Below are 15924 nucleotides of genomic sequence, written 5' to 3'. Positions count from 1 at the left end.
ATTGTTAACTTATTCTGTGTTAGTTTTGTCTGTGCATACATGACTCAAGGGTTGGAGATGTAGTGAAGTAAAAACTTATCTTTAAACCTATGTTGTTATTAGCTAGCTAGCCTCAGGGAAGCTTACATTATTCAGACTTTGAGGGACATGTTGAAAAAATCTGCACAAGTCTGGATTTGTGGTAGCCTATATGCTATGCAGCAACCAGGGCTAAGCTTGCTGGTGGTTATGTTTCAACCCAAAGCTACTTATCAGGCCACAATATATTTCCTAAACAAACATAATGAATGTGGGTTTTAAACATCAGGGTTGTCCAGAGGTAAGTTTGACAACAGAATGTAGCCTAATGTGTAATAGCCTACATGGTCAGTAGAATAAAATCTCTCCTATTTTATTTTATTTTATTTTATTTTACAAAAACTAAGTGACTTAAATGAACCAAAATTTAAAGATGAGTGCCGACATTTGTCATTAGGCATCTGTGCTGCTTCACAAAAAGTTACTGCTAACAGTCTACAGACCCCACTGAGGGAAAAAAGCAAATTTATTAGCCTTTATTAAAACCACAGAGGCGTGCAAGGGATCGTTTTCTGCTATTGATTAAGGATAACAGGTTAGTGAAGCATACAAAACAGCCAAGTGGATACACAGACACTAGTTCAAACCAGTGGAGTGGACAAGTGATTGTAAGAGGCCTTTATAAAATAAAAAGTAGAAATAGAAGAAGAAAACACCCCCTGTCATGATTGGACATCTAATTTTAGCAAAGACTGGTTTGTTCATTTATTCTAATGAATAGAAATTAGCTTTTCACCAAACTGAAAACCTGCAGAGAGAGTAATTATTCAAATGTAATCAAAGGCATTGCTACCTTGGGGTAGTTGCTCTGAATCCACATTTGAGTATTCACAAAGCAGTGTGTATCCAGCTTGAGAATTACATCAATTCACATTTATTCAGAAAAAGTCAGTATGTCTGGGTACTTACACATCAAATCTTAGATTTTGTTTCTCCTCAAAGAAGAAATCCAGGACAAACTTCCTGACGAAATCTGGATTCCGAGTGTTATCGATTACCTCTGTCCTGCCGAACTAAAGAAATAGATAAATAAGAGAGTGATAATCAGTTGTAATCGCAACATTGATTGCCGAGTCAATATTTGTCATTAAGTTAACATTGAGACAACACACCAGAGAAAGAAGTGAATCAAATTTATGAGATTCAGTAGAAACCCTTATTACCACCGTAACATTTCACACAGGATTAGAATCCATAAATACACAACTCCTTGGCAAACCACCACCACACGGTATCACACTGAGCCTCACTGTGCTATGTGCTAAAGCTTGTGTCCCCAGAGAAATCAGACTCCCACATTAGAGCAACATTAGAGCCAGCACTCCACCAATGCGAGCCCACAAAGACCCAGTCTCAGTCTCCCTCCTGGGCTGGGCCGTCTCTCCATCTCCCTGACAATCACACCAGTAATCCCCCCAGTGGACTGCCAGCTTCGCCTCCACGGCCTGGCCCGACAGCAGCGTGTAATGAGCTATTGATCTTGGCACTGCCTCTCCGCAGCCTCAATACCTCGACTCATGTCTTTAGTGCCCAGTGCACATAATCCACGCCATCAGCTGCGTCCCCAGCCTATCCATTACCAAGACTGGGGACCCCAGAACCTACCTGCCCCATCAACCCACAGGGAAAATTCCATGATATGTCCTTGTAGTGTTTTGTATTTTTGGAGGCTTTATAATCTTATAATCTCAATCAGGCATGATTGGTTAATAGGTGGTGCGGCCTTGTGGGTGAAGGTTGGGGAATTTCCTTGTTACCAGGGGAAGTGTAATTGGTTGTCCTAGGGGGGTATGTAGACCATATGGAGTGGCAGTGATTGGTTTCAGCACCAGCCATATAGTGACTAAGGAATGGGGCTGTTATAGGCACCTCAATATACCTTTGATTTACTTCACTTTGAAAGGGAGCATTTATTAAGGATCCTGAAACACATTGGTTTACAGATAACCCCATCCAAGGCCAAAATAACATTTAACCCGTGGTGCACAAAGGAAAGATTTTGTTTAGAGCTGTTTCCTTTGTCTGTTATGTGTACAGCTGTGTGTTGATATACACAAGGCTTGCATTCATTGTGTTTGGGGAGATGAAATGGAGTTCATATAGATTGTAGTACAATAGCTGAATGACTCCAAAGTCTTCTTGATCCAAGGTTTTGTTGAGGTTTTGATGAGATTTTGAAGGATCTTGTTGCCCAGGAAATAGATTATTTAGATTTATTGTGGTGAAAGTGAAGCATTAGAGAAGTTCTTCTACTAGCAGTTTTATTCAGAATAATTCATCTGAAGTTGATGGCAATATAAGAAAAGTACCCAATTTTATCGAAAATATTGCAGAATTCTGATTGGCACATTAGAAGTATGTGAGAGCACTTATTCTAACTGAGCCCAGTCCACTTCAGAGCAGTAAGAAATGCCCAGACAAAACAGAAATGCAGAAATCTCTAGTGAAATAACCAAAACGAGTCTTGGGCTGATAATTGTGTAGCGTACTTGAACTCGATTACACATCAATGTGTTCTCACTCACAACTTGTGTTAGGACCCATTGACGTCCTTTTCTAACAGATTCACTTCCCCTTTTGTGGCAGTTTTCAATGGGCAGTGGCAACTTGAATGAATGAAGCACTACAGTTATCAAAGGAGATGGGTGGCAGGCAGACTGTCACACCATGTCTGTGGTTCAATTTAAGCAACAATAGCGCTTTGGTTGGACTATGAGCGTAATTTTGGTTTAATACAGGAAATATTCACTGTGACTCCAAAACCAATATGCAATGTCAACCCCTATATATCAAAGGGCAGTGGGTTGAGGTGCTTCTTGATGCTGCAGTGAACATTGGAAGTCTATTGAACTACCCCACATGTTGAAAACTGAGGGTACCTTACTTTAACACGGAGAGAAACCTCAATAGTTTCCACAAAGATCTATCATTTGGCAACAGGGGGGGAGGAAAAACTCCCTTTTAACTGGAAGAAACCGCCAACAGAACTGGGCTATGCCTCAACCAATTGGATTTGAGAGGAGAAAGGGGATGGAGGAAGAGAAAGGATTATACTCACTACTCACAGTTTGAAGATAATTGTGACATTATATATATTTATATCATTTAATGTCAACAACATGACCTGGAAAAGATCTATTAGAGAGTGGCAGGGTGAAATTTCATGACACTATTTGTAGAATCTACTGTGTGTAGTTGCTTTACTAATGACAATTCACCTGGGACTAACACTAGTCAGATACAATAGCTCCCTGTCTTTGTTTTCTCTGTACTGTGTTGTTTCCTTTCTCTAGGGATTGTAAACGGTTTCATTCAACAGAATTCTTAAAGAGGGAAAAAGCCACAGAGGTCTGACCTTGCGGGGTTAAAGTTTGCTCAGCTTCACAGATTTGTGATTCAGAAAGCTCTAGTGTTGAACTTTTTACTTCACCTCTGTCAGTGAATAGACTCATCATGGCCAGTACCATTAAAATGCAATGATTTCACCACTGAATTTCACAGTTTGAAAATGCTGGTGCTACAAGGTGTTTATTCTGGTTTCTGAGCCTGTGTGGTCCATCTGTGGTCTTCCATCGGCCACCATAGATGATTTGTTGGAGCCTGTGAGTGGAGGATCAGATCCATTGGCCAGGAGAGATGGAACCACTTGTGATCAGAAAACAATTTGGTGCACAGCCTGATGCATCTGCAGCAGTAAATGGACAGAAAGGAAGCACGACATTTCAGCAATATAACACAAACAAAAACAAAAAACAGTCCCAAAACGGAGGGTGGGATATGGACCAGCTGGGGACATCACACTGGACATTCAGGATGCAGTGATATGACAAAATAACACTAACACAAAATACTGTTCATAAATTGTTAAGGGGTTGTGATCCACTGATATTTAAAGAAGAAAATATTGATGTTGTGTTTCCCAGTTCATTTTGTTGCCTTTTCACTATCCATTCAGAGAGACCTGGTAACTGAGGTGTGAAACTATATACAGTATATACTGTATACATACGCATACATACACTGTATGTGATGGATGTTGAGGGCCTAATCGCCAGTGTGGCCTATTTTTGCTGGTAGCATGCTTATCTACGTGCTGTGGCTGACTTTTCTGTGTTGTTGATGAAGACTTAGTCCCTTGAAGGCACCATGGTGTGCTTTGTCTTTGATTTAATGCTCATACATTTGTGTGGAGGCTCTTTAGCTATTTGACATGTGAATGAGCCACACCAATACAATGTAAAATGTAGAAGAACAACAGCCCATGGATAGAACTGCAATCAGGCAATCCCACATGTATTTGAGTGGGATTCATTTGTAATATAAGGACTAAAAGACACAAAATTAAAAATGACTGAAATACTTGACTTGTAGAACTTTCTATAGATATCACAATAATATCATTGTCATGGTTTCTTTTTCCCATGATAATTGTGTAGTGAAAACCTGATTTTGTGACAGCCCTAATTGAGTATTGTCAAAATGAAAAACACCTGTCAAAAGTAAACAAGGGATTGGTGAGGTTACCATTCATGCACAATTATCTGCTCATGGTGTCAATACTTGTGCGGCTGGCAGCGACTTGTTTACTCTGCTGATTGCCACGCAATTCATGCCGTGTTTTTGATTAAGCCCCGTCACATGGCATGAAAAAGGTGTGAGGCATCTTGAAGTGAGCGGATCAGCAGTAGCACTGACACATCAGTGTTGACTTTGAATTTGCAAATGAGGAAGTACGCTGGCTGAAGACAGGACGCCACAGGAAAATAGACAGATGAAGGAAAATAGAGCTGAGAGATGTCATGGAAATGTGTCCGTGTGTTGGAGAGACATTCGAAAGGAAAAAAGGGAAGAAATTCAGAGAGGCAGTAATGAATAGAGGGCTGCACGACCCCGCCTTGAAAAGGAGTGACAGAGGGTGAGACAGCAAGAAGTCAGGTGGAGCAGATGGTGCATAGAACGAAACTGAAAAGGAATTGCCCTCCTTTTCCTCTCAGCACTGAGACATGATGTGAATTCCCTTTGCCCAACTTCAGTAGCCTGATATAATTACACCCTTTTTATTTATTCATTCTTTAACCTCTGTTGTTAATGGGGTCGGTTATATGGTTGTATTTTCTTCTCCTCCCTCAGTCAGTTTCACAGCGGTTACACTCCTGTGGGCAAGTGAAGAGGCTGACAGTTTCAATTTCTCTACAACACCGTTCTCAGGGGTTTGCAGTGAATTCACCTCTTGGACTTTATCTTGAAGTTAATACTTATTATATAGCCTTCTTAAGAAAATATACTTGTGCTATACACTGACAGGCGAACAGAAATATTGGATATTGGAGAACCAAAAGTGTCTTAACTCACCTCCCTCCACTCTTTGGTTCCCACACCCTGCAAATAGAGGACCACCACTGGAAAGGGGAAGAGATGGAGATGAAGCCGAAGGGGAAGCATGTGGAAAAGGAGAAGAAAAAGAAAAGAGGAAAAGCTATTACATTTTTGTGATTGGACTGTTGGTTTTTTACATGTTGGCTCCTGCAGCAACTGACTGATATTAAAAGATTCAGGTAAGAAAATCAATGTGACCCACATCTGTTTTCATTAGACGTGGTATAGCTGGAAGCAAAGGCAGTAATTCCTTAATAATAAACATAACAACTCCACAGTTAGAGAGCTACTTTCGCTCTCCCCCATCAATGTCTGTAATTACAAAGAAGTGGAATTGCTGTGTATATATATACATGGCATTATTATAAAGACCACAAAACAAGAACAACCACAGCGTCAGTTATATCCCCAACACATGTTCATGTTCAAGTGACAAGCCTGTCTAGAAACCATGGTAATTATGACTCTGCTGTGTTGGGAGAGAAGAGACTCACTGAGCAACATAATAATGAATAATCAAATTTTAACACATTTCTATTTTCCTACTAATGCTCAATATACAGTATGACTACAATTTCTTCCTATCTATACAAAAATGCAATTTTAAATTAAAACATTGTCTTTCACTCAATGACCAAGTCAGCTTTAAGCCATGGTTGTAATATTTAAAAGAAAACAAACAAAGGATATACTAAGTCCTTTGAGTATAGTGCTACTTCTTAAGACTAGATTCAAGCCTGGTCGCTTTTGGAAAGGAATAGCATGCCATGGCTAGCTGTTTAGCATGCTAACTTAACAAGAAGAAAATATGTGATAAGGGCAAGAATGAACACTGGTGTTGCTTCCCATCACTATACTCAGCTCTGGGTAAGCAGGATGCTGAACATGAATGTATCTAGGAAATAGCTAAATGTATAAGTAGCTGCTTTCACATTACAAATTATGTATTTTTTGTTTAATTTCAACCAGGCTAGCATGACTCCTGTAATGTTAGTCTGCCCTCAACGATAAATACCACTCAAATATCTCAATGACTATTGACTGGCTCACACTACAGTATATTATACTGCCATGGCCACAGGAGGTCTTATGTTTCTTTTCAGTGCAATCAGGTCGACTTTTTCCATTAAGGCTGAAAAGTTTGGACAACTGTTGGATTCACTGTCATAATGTTTATTACAGAGATGAATGGTAGTGAGCCCCTACAGTAACTTATCTAGCTCCATCAGCAGGTCAAAATGTTTATATCCAACAAAATAAGTCTCAGAAGCACTGGATTAAATTTGGTACAGATAATGGTGTTCCCCAGATTATGAACTTTGTTTGATGACTGGTGAAAATTGATAAATTCTTATTCATGAAGCACACAATTCCATTACAATGGCTCCTTAAGATAAACTTTTATCGAGCTGTATCAGTTTGGTTTTCTTGACACTGAGCATTACAGGCTTTACAAAGCTGCTACAGCCTCAGTGATCTGAAAATGCTGTTTACAAAGTCCTACTGTGGTTTGTTCACCAAACATTACATTTGTCTTCTGTGGAGAAGTTGTGTTTAGAGAGACAATTACATAATATGCAGTGGAGCAAAGGTAGCTCAATTATAACCCAAAAAGTTACCATGTTGTCATGATGGCGATCCAACACGCACGTGTACATGGATAAGCAAACAAACAACACTTCTTAAAAGCTCTCATGGGATATATTAATAATTAACCGAGTTTTGTTATTTATGTCTAGATGGGCACCATCATCCCCTCATGCCTCCATGAAGTTTGGACATTAGCTCTAATGAACTTCAGACTGTCTGGACTGGCAGACGATTAAAACCACATTTTCCCTCCTAATGAGCAATTAACAGAGCGAAGATAACAGAGATAGGGCAGCAGGAGAGAAGCTTTTGGGCATTACGTCTTTGAAAGAAAACAATCTTTTCCTTTGTCACACTGTTAATCATATGGAAAGCGTACAATGCTGCTTAGGAGGGTTTTGTGAGTCTGAGTACTACAAGTTAATCAGCTGGTGAATAAATTATTAGATTCCAATTAAATTACAGAAATGCACATGGCAAATGCACAACAGGGACTTAATGTGTTTGTATCAAAGTCATACTCCAATGCTCTCTGTGCCCCAACAACAGAAATAATGATGTTGAAGAGACAGGGAGTATCTCTGTATCTGAGACCTTGTTGTCTCCCCAAGGTTGTAGAGTAACATTGCAGCAGCTTTAACAGTGGGCTAAGACTAATCTGCGTCGAGGTTACATCAGAGTCGGCCATGTCCGATGAACCTGACTGATTGCCTGCTTTATGGAAAGTGACTGGGAAAGGAAAGGGCCCATCTGGTCAGCCATGGAGCAACCAAATACAAGGAAATTTGTTGTCACTCCAAAGCTGACTCCCGACTACAACTCCTGTGGCTGCAGGATGGGTACCCAGGTGACTCTGAACATGAATGCATGGGAATTGAGCACAAATCACATTAAGTCACCAGCTTAGCAGAGTATACAGTACGACAACGCTGCAGTGGTGTAGACATATCTCTTCTAGTACATAGCGGCGTGTATAGACATTTCTAAGGTGCAGCAACTCAATTAAAAGAAGATGCACCTGTGTACCACTGTATTGGTTCCTGTATATGTTGTAGAAAAACCCAAACACACAACGCCTGTGTGCACCAAATTAAATGCACCTCTTGTCCATAAACCAAACACAAGATATTGTATGTGCATAAAACAGATGAATTAGATATTTTAGTAATTCACCAGTTGATCATCCTTTTGCTACCTTTGCTTTTTCTTCTGTCTCTGTCACCTTCTCTGGGTTAGTGTCGAATAACATGATTAACCTATGCGGTTTGACCATGTGGTTGGCAACAGGTATCTCACCAGTTTTCATATCATATTTTTTTCTCCCTCAAATCTTACAGTACCGGACTGATATTCCCACACAAACCTTTAAGATCATAACTTCAAAAAATGTTCTTGCAACCCCCAAAGTCTCAGTGTCAGATAGGTATGATCAAAAACTGGACAGTACAAACCCATTTTATTAATGATGAAGTGGTCGATACTGTGGGATTTTTTGCCCTCTGTTCTCCAGACCTTTCAGGACACAAGGCTGAAACTGAAGTAAAACACGTCATCCTTCATTATCCTCCCAATAGCCTGAGCTGTAGCGTGCATGAAGTTTATCACTTTGTAGTCTTGACCATAAACCAAACTCTCACCAAAGTCTGCAGGAATAACATCCACAGGATAACAGGTAAACTAGTCTACTGTCTGAGCTGAAGGCCCCCAGGCAACATCTTCTGTATTCTTGGGTGTACAGGCTTCAGTTCAGCATGTTCAAAACAAGTCAAAGACGGGCACTTATCAGAGCTCAGCAACGACCAAGTCAAGGTGAGTCAACTAAGGTTAGTCCCTTTGAGAAAACATGACTCAGTCAATCATTACTAGCACTACACAGTGCTGGCTTTCAGAGCATTTGGCACATATATATATTTCTTGCAGGCAGTACAGATCAAACCTGGCAAAAGTCAAACTACAGTAACTGCAATCAGGCAAATCAAGCAATCTAAAACGGATTGGACAATCTTTCAATCATCTTTGGCCACTAAAGCAAACGACCACCAGCAGCCTTTTGGTTGCCCAGGGACGCTGAAAAGATTGTGTGATGTACAAATCTATTTTTCCTGTCAGGCAGACAGGCACACAAGGAGATACGACTTAGGCACTGTAACTTAGACTACAGGAAATCATGAGTTTATTGGAAGATGCAAATTGGCAAGCCAAAAAACATCTAAACAAGCTACTGTAGCAATTATCTGTAATGGCTCAGGTAATTGTCAGTCAGTATCGGAAAGAACTGAAGAGATGGTCAAATCTGGACTAAATTCTCCAACTGGATTTTGTGTGGACATATACACAGTTACAAAAGCACATCTTTGAGGTCCAATGTAGGAGCGCCTGAGCACACCGGATCAACCCCACAAAGCAAATTCCTTGCTACAAGGCCTGTGAGGGGACTGTGCATGGCTGCAGAATCCTAGACCACTAGGGAGGGAGTGATCAGGAAGGTACAGTCAGTGACATACTTATGAGATACTTTACATGAGAGACTGGTGGCGATGCTGAGGCAAGCCGCATAGGAGGAACCTGTACCTGTGGTGGTGTGATGGTTGCATATATGAGAGCATTATGGGGGAAATTTGCTTTGCCTGAGCAGCAGCTATGCCGAGACAAAGCCATAAAGCGGCTTATCCTTCCTTTCAGAGCTCTGACTCTGGGTGGTGGACATCATCCTCAACGGTCGACATACACAGCTACAACAATAAATGACTACAACCCATACATAATCACAACATGATTAAATAGGTAGGTGGTGATTGTTTCATTGTGACATCACAAAGTTACAGCAATCCTGACAGCTCATTTTAAGGCCCAGTCTCTGGATACAGGCTTTGTGCATTTCTCTGTAAATGGACATTCCGATACTCTCACAGTTACCTGATGTACCATCAAAGACATGGAAAACTCACTTTATACAATATTCAACCTTTAACATGGTGTATCAGTTTTGGTGAAATAAACAGAATGGAGGCAGCAAAGACAAGGCAAGGCAAGGCAATTTTATTTGTATAGCCCGTTTTTACAAACAGTTTGTCTCAAAGGGCTTTACATGGCATCGTAACAACATCCTCTGTCAACAAGAATTGTTGATCATTAACATTTGCCAAAATATATATGAATATGGGCCACTTTAACCGAAGATAGTGAAGGTGGAACAGTGCAAATCACTGTCTGTAAAAAATCACTTCATTTCTAATTTAGCTTTTTCACAGATTGCCATGAGATGTAAAGAACATGCAATTTCCAGCACGTATGACATTTGAATCCATTTAAATGTTCTGTCCCATCAGTGTTGAGTGTAATTGAAAATGGCAGAGTGTAATTTTGGACTCATCCAGCTCGCGCCACGTGAGCTGACAGCAACCGTCACCTGTGTAAAGGGTTTTTTTCTTTTTTTTTTTAGACTGGGGATTTTTCTGCTGCTTCCGCCTGGATATTCACCGCAGGAAAATATAATCAGAGAGTGGGCTGGCGTAGACAGGATGCCACTGGCTTACTTAAAGGCTGAGGGCACCCGCTGCTCGCTGTGAGGTGAAACAGAGAGGTATACGGGTGGCGGGAACGTGGGGTGTAAGGGTGGGGGATGAGCTGGAAAGGGAGGACGTAGGTAGGACAAGATGGAACATTAAAGAGGACAGGGAGGGGTGGTGGGGGAAGACTAATAGAGAGCAAAGGGAAATAGATGAAGAAAGGGGGGCATGGGAGAGGAGGGAATGAAGGAGATGAGACATGTAGACCACCGTTAGGAAAATAGGTGTGGATTCTAAATCTGGATCTAACACAGTCAGGCAGCAGCAGATTTTAGGTGTAGAAGAAGGGCCAGGTTTTAAGGGCTTTGCTGTCAAAAATCCCTCACAGATACACCTCTCACACAGCAATTTAGGTGAGGCAGGTTGGGCCACATCCCTGCTAATCTGTTGTTCTGCTGCCAAGAGAGGGATAAAGGAAAGGGAGCGCAGAATCTTTGGAGAGCAATTCCTGAGCCTCAGTGGAACAGCTATGAGAAAGCTGCCCTGCTGGGAGCCAATAAAGAGAGACACCCCAGCACCAGGGGTTTTCTGGGAGAATCCAGCTTTCTCACAAGCCTAATTTACAAAGATACAGAAAAAAGCAGCACAAAGAGCATCCCATCGCAGTTCTCACAATCAATTTGTAGTCTGGGGAGTTTTATCACTCAAGAAATGCCCCATTGTGGCTACAAGATGCTGCAAATAAAACAATCACATACACATTATCATCTTTAATCTTTAATCTGGCCTTTGCAAAAGTCATTTCTTATTTACATGTAGAGCAGAAACAGAACAACATGACCACTCATTTGTAGTCACGCCTTTGGCAACCTGATGAATCAAAGTCCAATAGAGACCCTCCTTCTAGCCATATTTTACTCTGCACCAATTCCCATGAAAAATAGCTCTTTGTAGCTGTAAGCTGTTGCTCGACTGCAAATGTTCACTAAGAGAGCCATATGTTGTGCTTTCAGTGACACCGTTCTTTTTTTTTTTCACAGTTGGAGTGTCTCATATGGAAGACATCAGTTACTACAGTGAGATGTAGTACACTGTGGACACAGTATACTCACCGGGCCTAGTGTGTGGATTTCTAAAGAGCACTGAAGAGATATATTAGAACATTGTTGGACTGGGTTTTTGAGCTCGTGGCCTTCAACAGTGAGCGTGGTCTCAAAACAAACACTGTCAAAATGATGATTGCAAATTGAATAATTGAAGATTGCAGTGAACAAATGAACATTCTACTTCTCTGCGTGACCCCTGTGTCACAAAACACGGAATTTAGGTCGCCATCTGCACCAGTGATACAGTATGTCCTCCTTCTTCGGTTGTGGATTTGCAAGTTTGAATTTATGTCGGTGATCCCTCGCCATCTGCTAAGTAGGCAAATATGCCGACCATTGAGGGTAAAAAAGTGCCCATCGTCCACCTGGGTATAGTGGATAGCATGTTGGCATACTTGTCAATGTGCACAGATTCAAACGCAATTAGTGAGTATAGAAGTACACAGGATGAAGATAGAAGTGTAACCTCACCATTGCTATACTGCGCAGTCCTAAACCCTGAGACCACTTTCCCATTCACATCAGAGGCAAACTATATTTGGGTATTACTGTACATCACTTCACAACATCAAGACCTTACTGGTCAGAATTTGACTTAAAACCAGCTGATACATTATGCTAAGCTGAGCAGACTTCAACATAGCTCAAACAAAACAACATTACAGCAGCTGATTTTATTCCATGCATCAAAGTCATTTGTCAACCCATGCTCAATGGAATCTAAAGCTAAATGCAAATGTAACTGCAGCATGTGTGAACGTCCTCTGACCTTAAACGGATAAGTGTTTCAGATTTTTTTTTTTTTTTCACTTGATTATAGGCAGTGGGTGTGAGATGGATGACCAGGAATGTCTGAATCAAGAGGGGCTGTTCACTCTTATCTCTTACCTCTGATCTCATTAGGAGTCCTCTGAGGTAATTAGAGACCAGTGACCTTTGTTTAGATGCTATGACTCAGGCCTTGCCTTTATTCACCTTCACAAATGGATCTATGTTGAATTATAAGAGACCTGCCTTTACAAGTAAAACTTGGAATTCTGTTCCTATAATTATATACAAATGGTAATAATAAATACATACAAATAAAACTGATATATAATATAACCCCCCTCCTGGCTGCATATAGTTTTATAAAAGTAACAAAATGCCAAAAATACCATGAGTTTTAATTACATAAAAACAGCCTTAATCATACTGTGTAGTTTGTATCTTCCACATGAGTCATTATAAAACCACAGCAGACATGACATTTTTAGAACAGGACAAGGAACAAACTCTCAAAACCACACCTGCTGTGCCATAACAAAACATTACCTCCTACCTGCTGCCTGTGAGTCACAATTCTCAAGCACACACAACAAAATGAATGCACAGGAAGTATCGCATACTGTAGTGTGTGAAATTTGATAAACGTGACTCACTAACTTTGCAATGAGAGGCTGCGAAGAATCATCATAATTGATTCAACACAGACATAATTGTATTTACTTTTAAATCCCGCTGGACTGGTGGGAGTGGGGGAGGCCATCTCACCCACAGATTTTAATGGAGTGAAACACCCGGGCATGTGGTTGAAAACTGTCAGTACTCCACCGGCAAATGATGTTACATAAGACAAGTGGGATGTTTCATATGTGAGCCTGATAGCGCTTTAGATGGTGGTGGATAGAAATAAAAGAGCCAGATAAATCTTGTGTGTAGCTTCAGGAGCTGCACAATGAGAACACGAGGCAGCCGAAAGATTACCTCAAATTTTTACGGTCTTAAACTTTATAACTTTTAATGATCTAATGTCATCGGTGATTTCCCTCATACTTCAGAAGTAAAATCATATCAGATTAATAGCAAATCTGAGAAGCTTTTGGTGCAGGAAATTACACTTTTTCAAAGAGCAAAAAGGTCAAAGACAGAAAAGCAGCATTGAAAAAAAAACAGACAGAAGAACTGTGCACTCATGGCTGGGAATGAGAGGGAAAATATCTCATGAATCCCATTATTTTTTATCTTGAGCTAAAAGTATGTATCATACAGATGCGTTTGTCGCTCCGACCAAATGACAGAACTTTTCCCATTTTTTTCCCTCCTCCTCCATAATCTCTTTAGGGATTTCAATTGTTCTTATAGCTGCTGCAGTTCAAATAGGGAGGAATTTGACTCGCTCAGGAAATGCATGAGAGGCGTTTGCATCTCTCCAAGGGCAGCGTGGTCGAGGTCACACATGCCTGGAATATGTGAAAGCCCTGCCATGGCCGGCTGTGGTAGACTGTGCGAACGGTCAGAATGTGTATCCAGCTGACTGACGGTGATGTAGAGCGTCGCGTTTTGACAGGATCTTTGTTTCAAAATTTAAAAAAAAACATTATAAATCCATCACGTAAAAAGTGACACCTACTGCAAAACACTGACTGACAGCATAGATTGGTACAAAGCAGGCAGGAATACTTTCCATAAAGGGATTACATAACTCAAAAAAATGTCAGTGAAAAATCAGCTGTGATTGGTTGATTGGTTTGATTATTGAGTGACATGATGACTACACGGCTGTCAAGAATGACCACAAACGTACCATTAAAGCCTTTACATGTACCATAGGAATGCATATACTTACAGTACAGTTCACTGTGCCATGGTTTTGGTTAGATTTGATTTTTGTGTTGGCTTGTGTTTCTTCTTCTCTCTTTTTTTTCTTCTTTCAGTTGAGGTGTTTCTTCTTCTCTCTTTTTTTTCTTCTTTCAGTTGAGGTGTGTGTCTGGGGATTGGAGGTGACCCACTTTCAGGTTGCACACCTGCATCTCATTCCACCTCCATCAAGCTCCTCCAGAAAGACCCCTCCACCAGCGCACCAGGCCAGATTATTCCGTTCCATGTAGTAGTGCACCATGGCCCGTCGTCAGTAAAAAGGTTTCTTGGCAGTTTTTGCCAGTGGATTTTAGTAATTCCTCCCTTTTTTGTTTCCTTGTTTGTAGAGAGCCACATTTTGTGCTTCCCCTGTCCCTCAGGTCAGCTCGTCAATGACATTAGATCATTAAAAGTTAGAAAGTTTAAGACTGTAAAAATTTGGGGTAATATTTTGGCTGCCTCGTGTTCTCATTGTGCAGCTCCTGAAGTCCCTCGTTAGGTTTAGAAAAAATCCTAACCATGTAATTTTTTTCTTATCTGGTGAAGGCCCTTGGACAAAAAAAACAACTCACCTATGTCCAAGTCTTGTGCTTTATTGACCTATTCAGCCATCCCTGACCTATTCAGCCATCCCAATCCCTTCCTGATGTGGACTTTATCTTTATACAGTGTCTGCAGACTTCTTGTTCCTACCACTAGATGTCGCAATAAACAAAATGTAATTATGGATGATGATAAGCTGCTGCACAGATGACCTGTACGGCCATTTTTTACAGGACAGTCTCCTAGAAACTGGCTTGGGATGCTTCAAGTAAATATGTTACACTACACGTCCAACATGACACCATTATGATAAGGTCTAATCACCAAATAGTCTCACATTCCTCACTTCCCCCCCTTCTTGACAATTAAAATGCATGTCCTGATTGAAATGCTCTGTCCATACATTGTGAAGATGATATGTGGAAAGTAGGAATTCCTGGCATGTGAGTATTGTATATTGTCCCTCCAGTCCTCAGTGGAAGTGACACCACTGCCTGATGAGAGCAGTGAAACAAAACATTAAAGCTCTGTGAAGTAAAGCAAAAACAATGAAGAGATGGATGTTCTAATTCTCCACGGAGCTGAGCTGCAGAGTCAGTGATGAATCTCTGTGGCATTTTAAATGTGTGAAAACCCTTTGACATTATTTCATGTTTGTAATTTAAGCTTCATGTTCTTCTGAAAAAAAAACTGACAACTGATTGGACAGCAATAGTTGAGAGAGAGCGTGAGACTAGACTAAAGAACTGGTCTCGGCAAACATCCCATTTTGTGAGAGGCGAGACCGATGGTCAAGAACGAGACAAGTCTGAGACAAAGAAGGGATTTGAGGCCATAAACCTGAATAGTGCATGTCTGGAGCACATGATCTCCCTAAAGCACACTGGATTCAAACTAAAAAGAGAGGTCTCAGTGTCAACAGTGAAGGAAAAAAAAAGACCTGCAATGCATCCTGGCATAAAAGTAAAAGTCGAAAGAATCAGAAACAGTGAAGAGAGACTTTCTAGCGTGTGGAGAGGAAGAGCACTGAACTGGAAATATGTTGTCTCTCATACGTATGCCTTCTGCTCTCAGTGCCTCTATTTATTCTTATCCATCAAAAA

The 15924-nt window shown here is 40.8% G+C and overlaps 1 protein-coding gene across 1 annotated transcript in view; it reads right to left on the bottom strand.

Annotated features, from left to right (window-relative positions):
* The window catches only part of cpne9 (copine family member IX), a gene marked incomplete at both ends in the record, with an annotated part of 98329 nt that overhangs the window by 57741 nt on the left and 24664 nt on the right, over positions 1-15924 (bottom strand). The window contains 2 exons of the mRNA XM_083975460.1: positions 988-1091; positions 5431-5477. Coding sequence (XP_083831586.1) covers positions 988-1091; positions 5431-5477 — 151 coding nt within the window. The remainder of the gene's footprint in view (positions 1-987; positions 1092-5430; positions 5478-15924) is intronic.

The sequence above is a fragment of the Trachurus trachurus genome, assembly GCF_905171665.1.
Source record: "Trachurus trachurus genome assembly, chromosome: 7".
NCBI lineage: Eukaryota > Metazoa > Chordata > Actinopteri > Carangiformes > Carangidae > Trachurus > Trachurus trachurus.
Note: the sequence above shows the minus strand (reverse complement) of the source record. Positions and strands in the feature narration are given on the sequence as shown.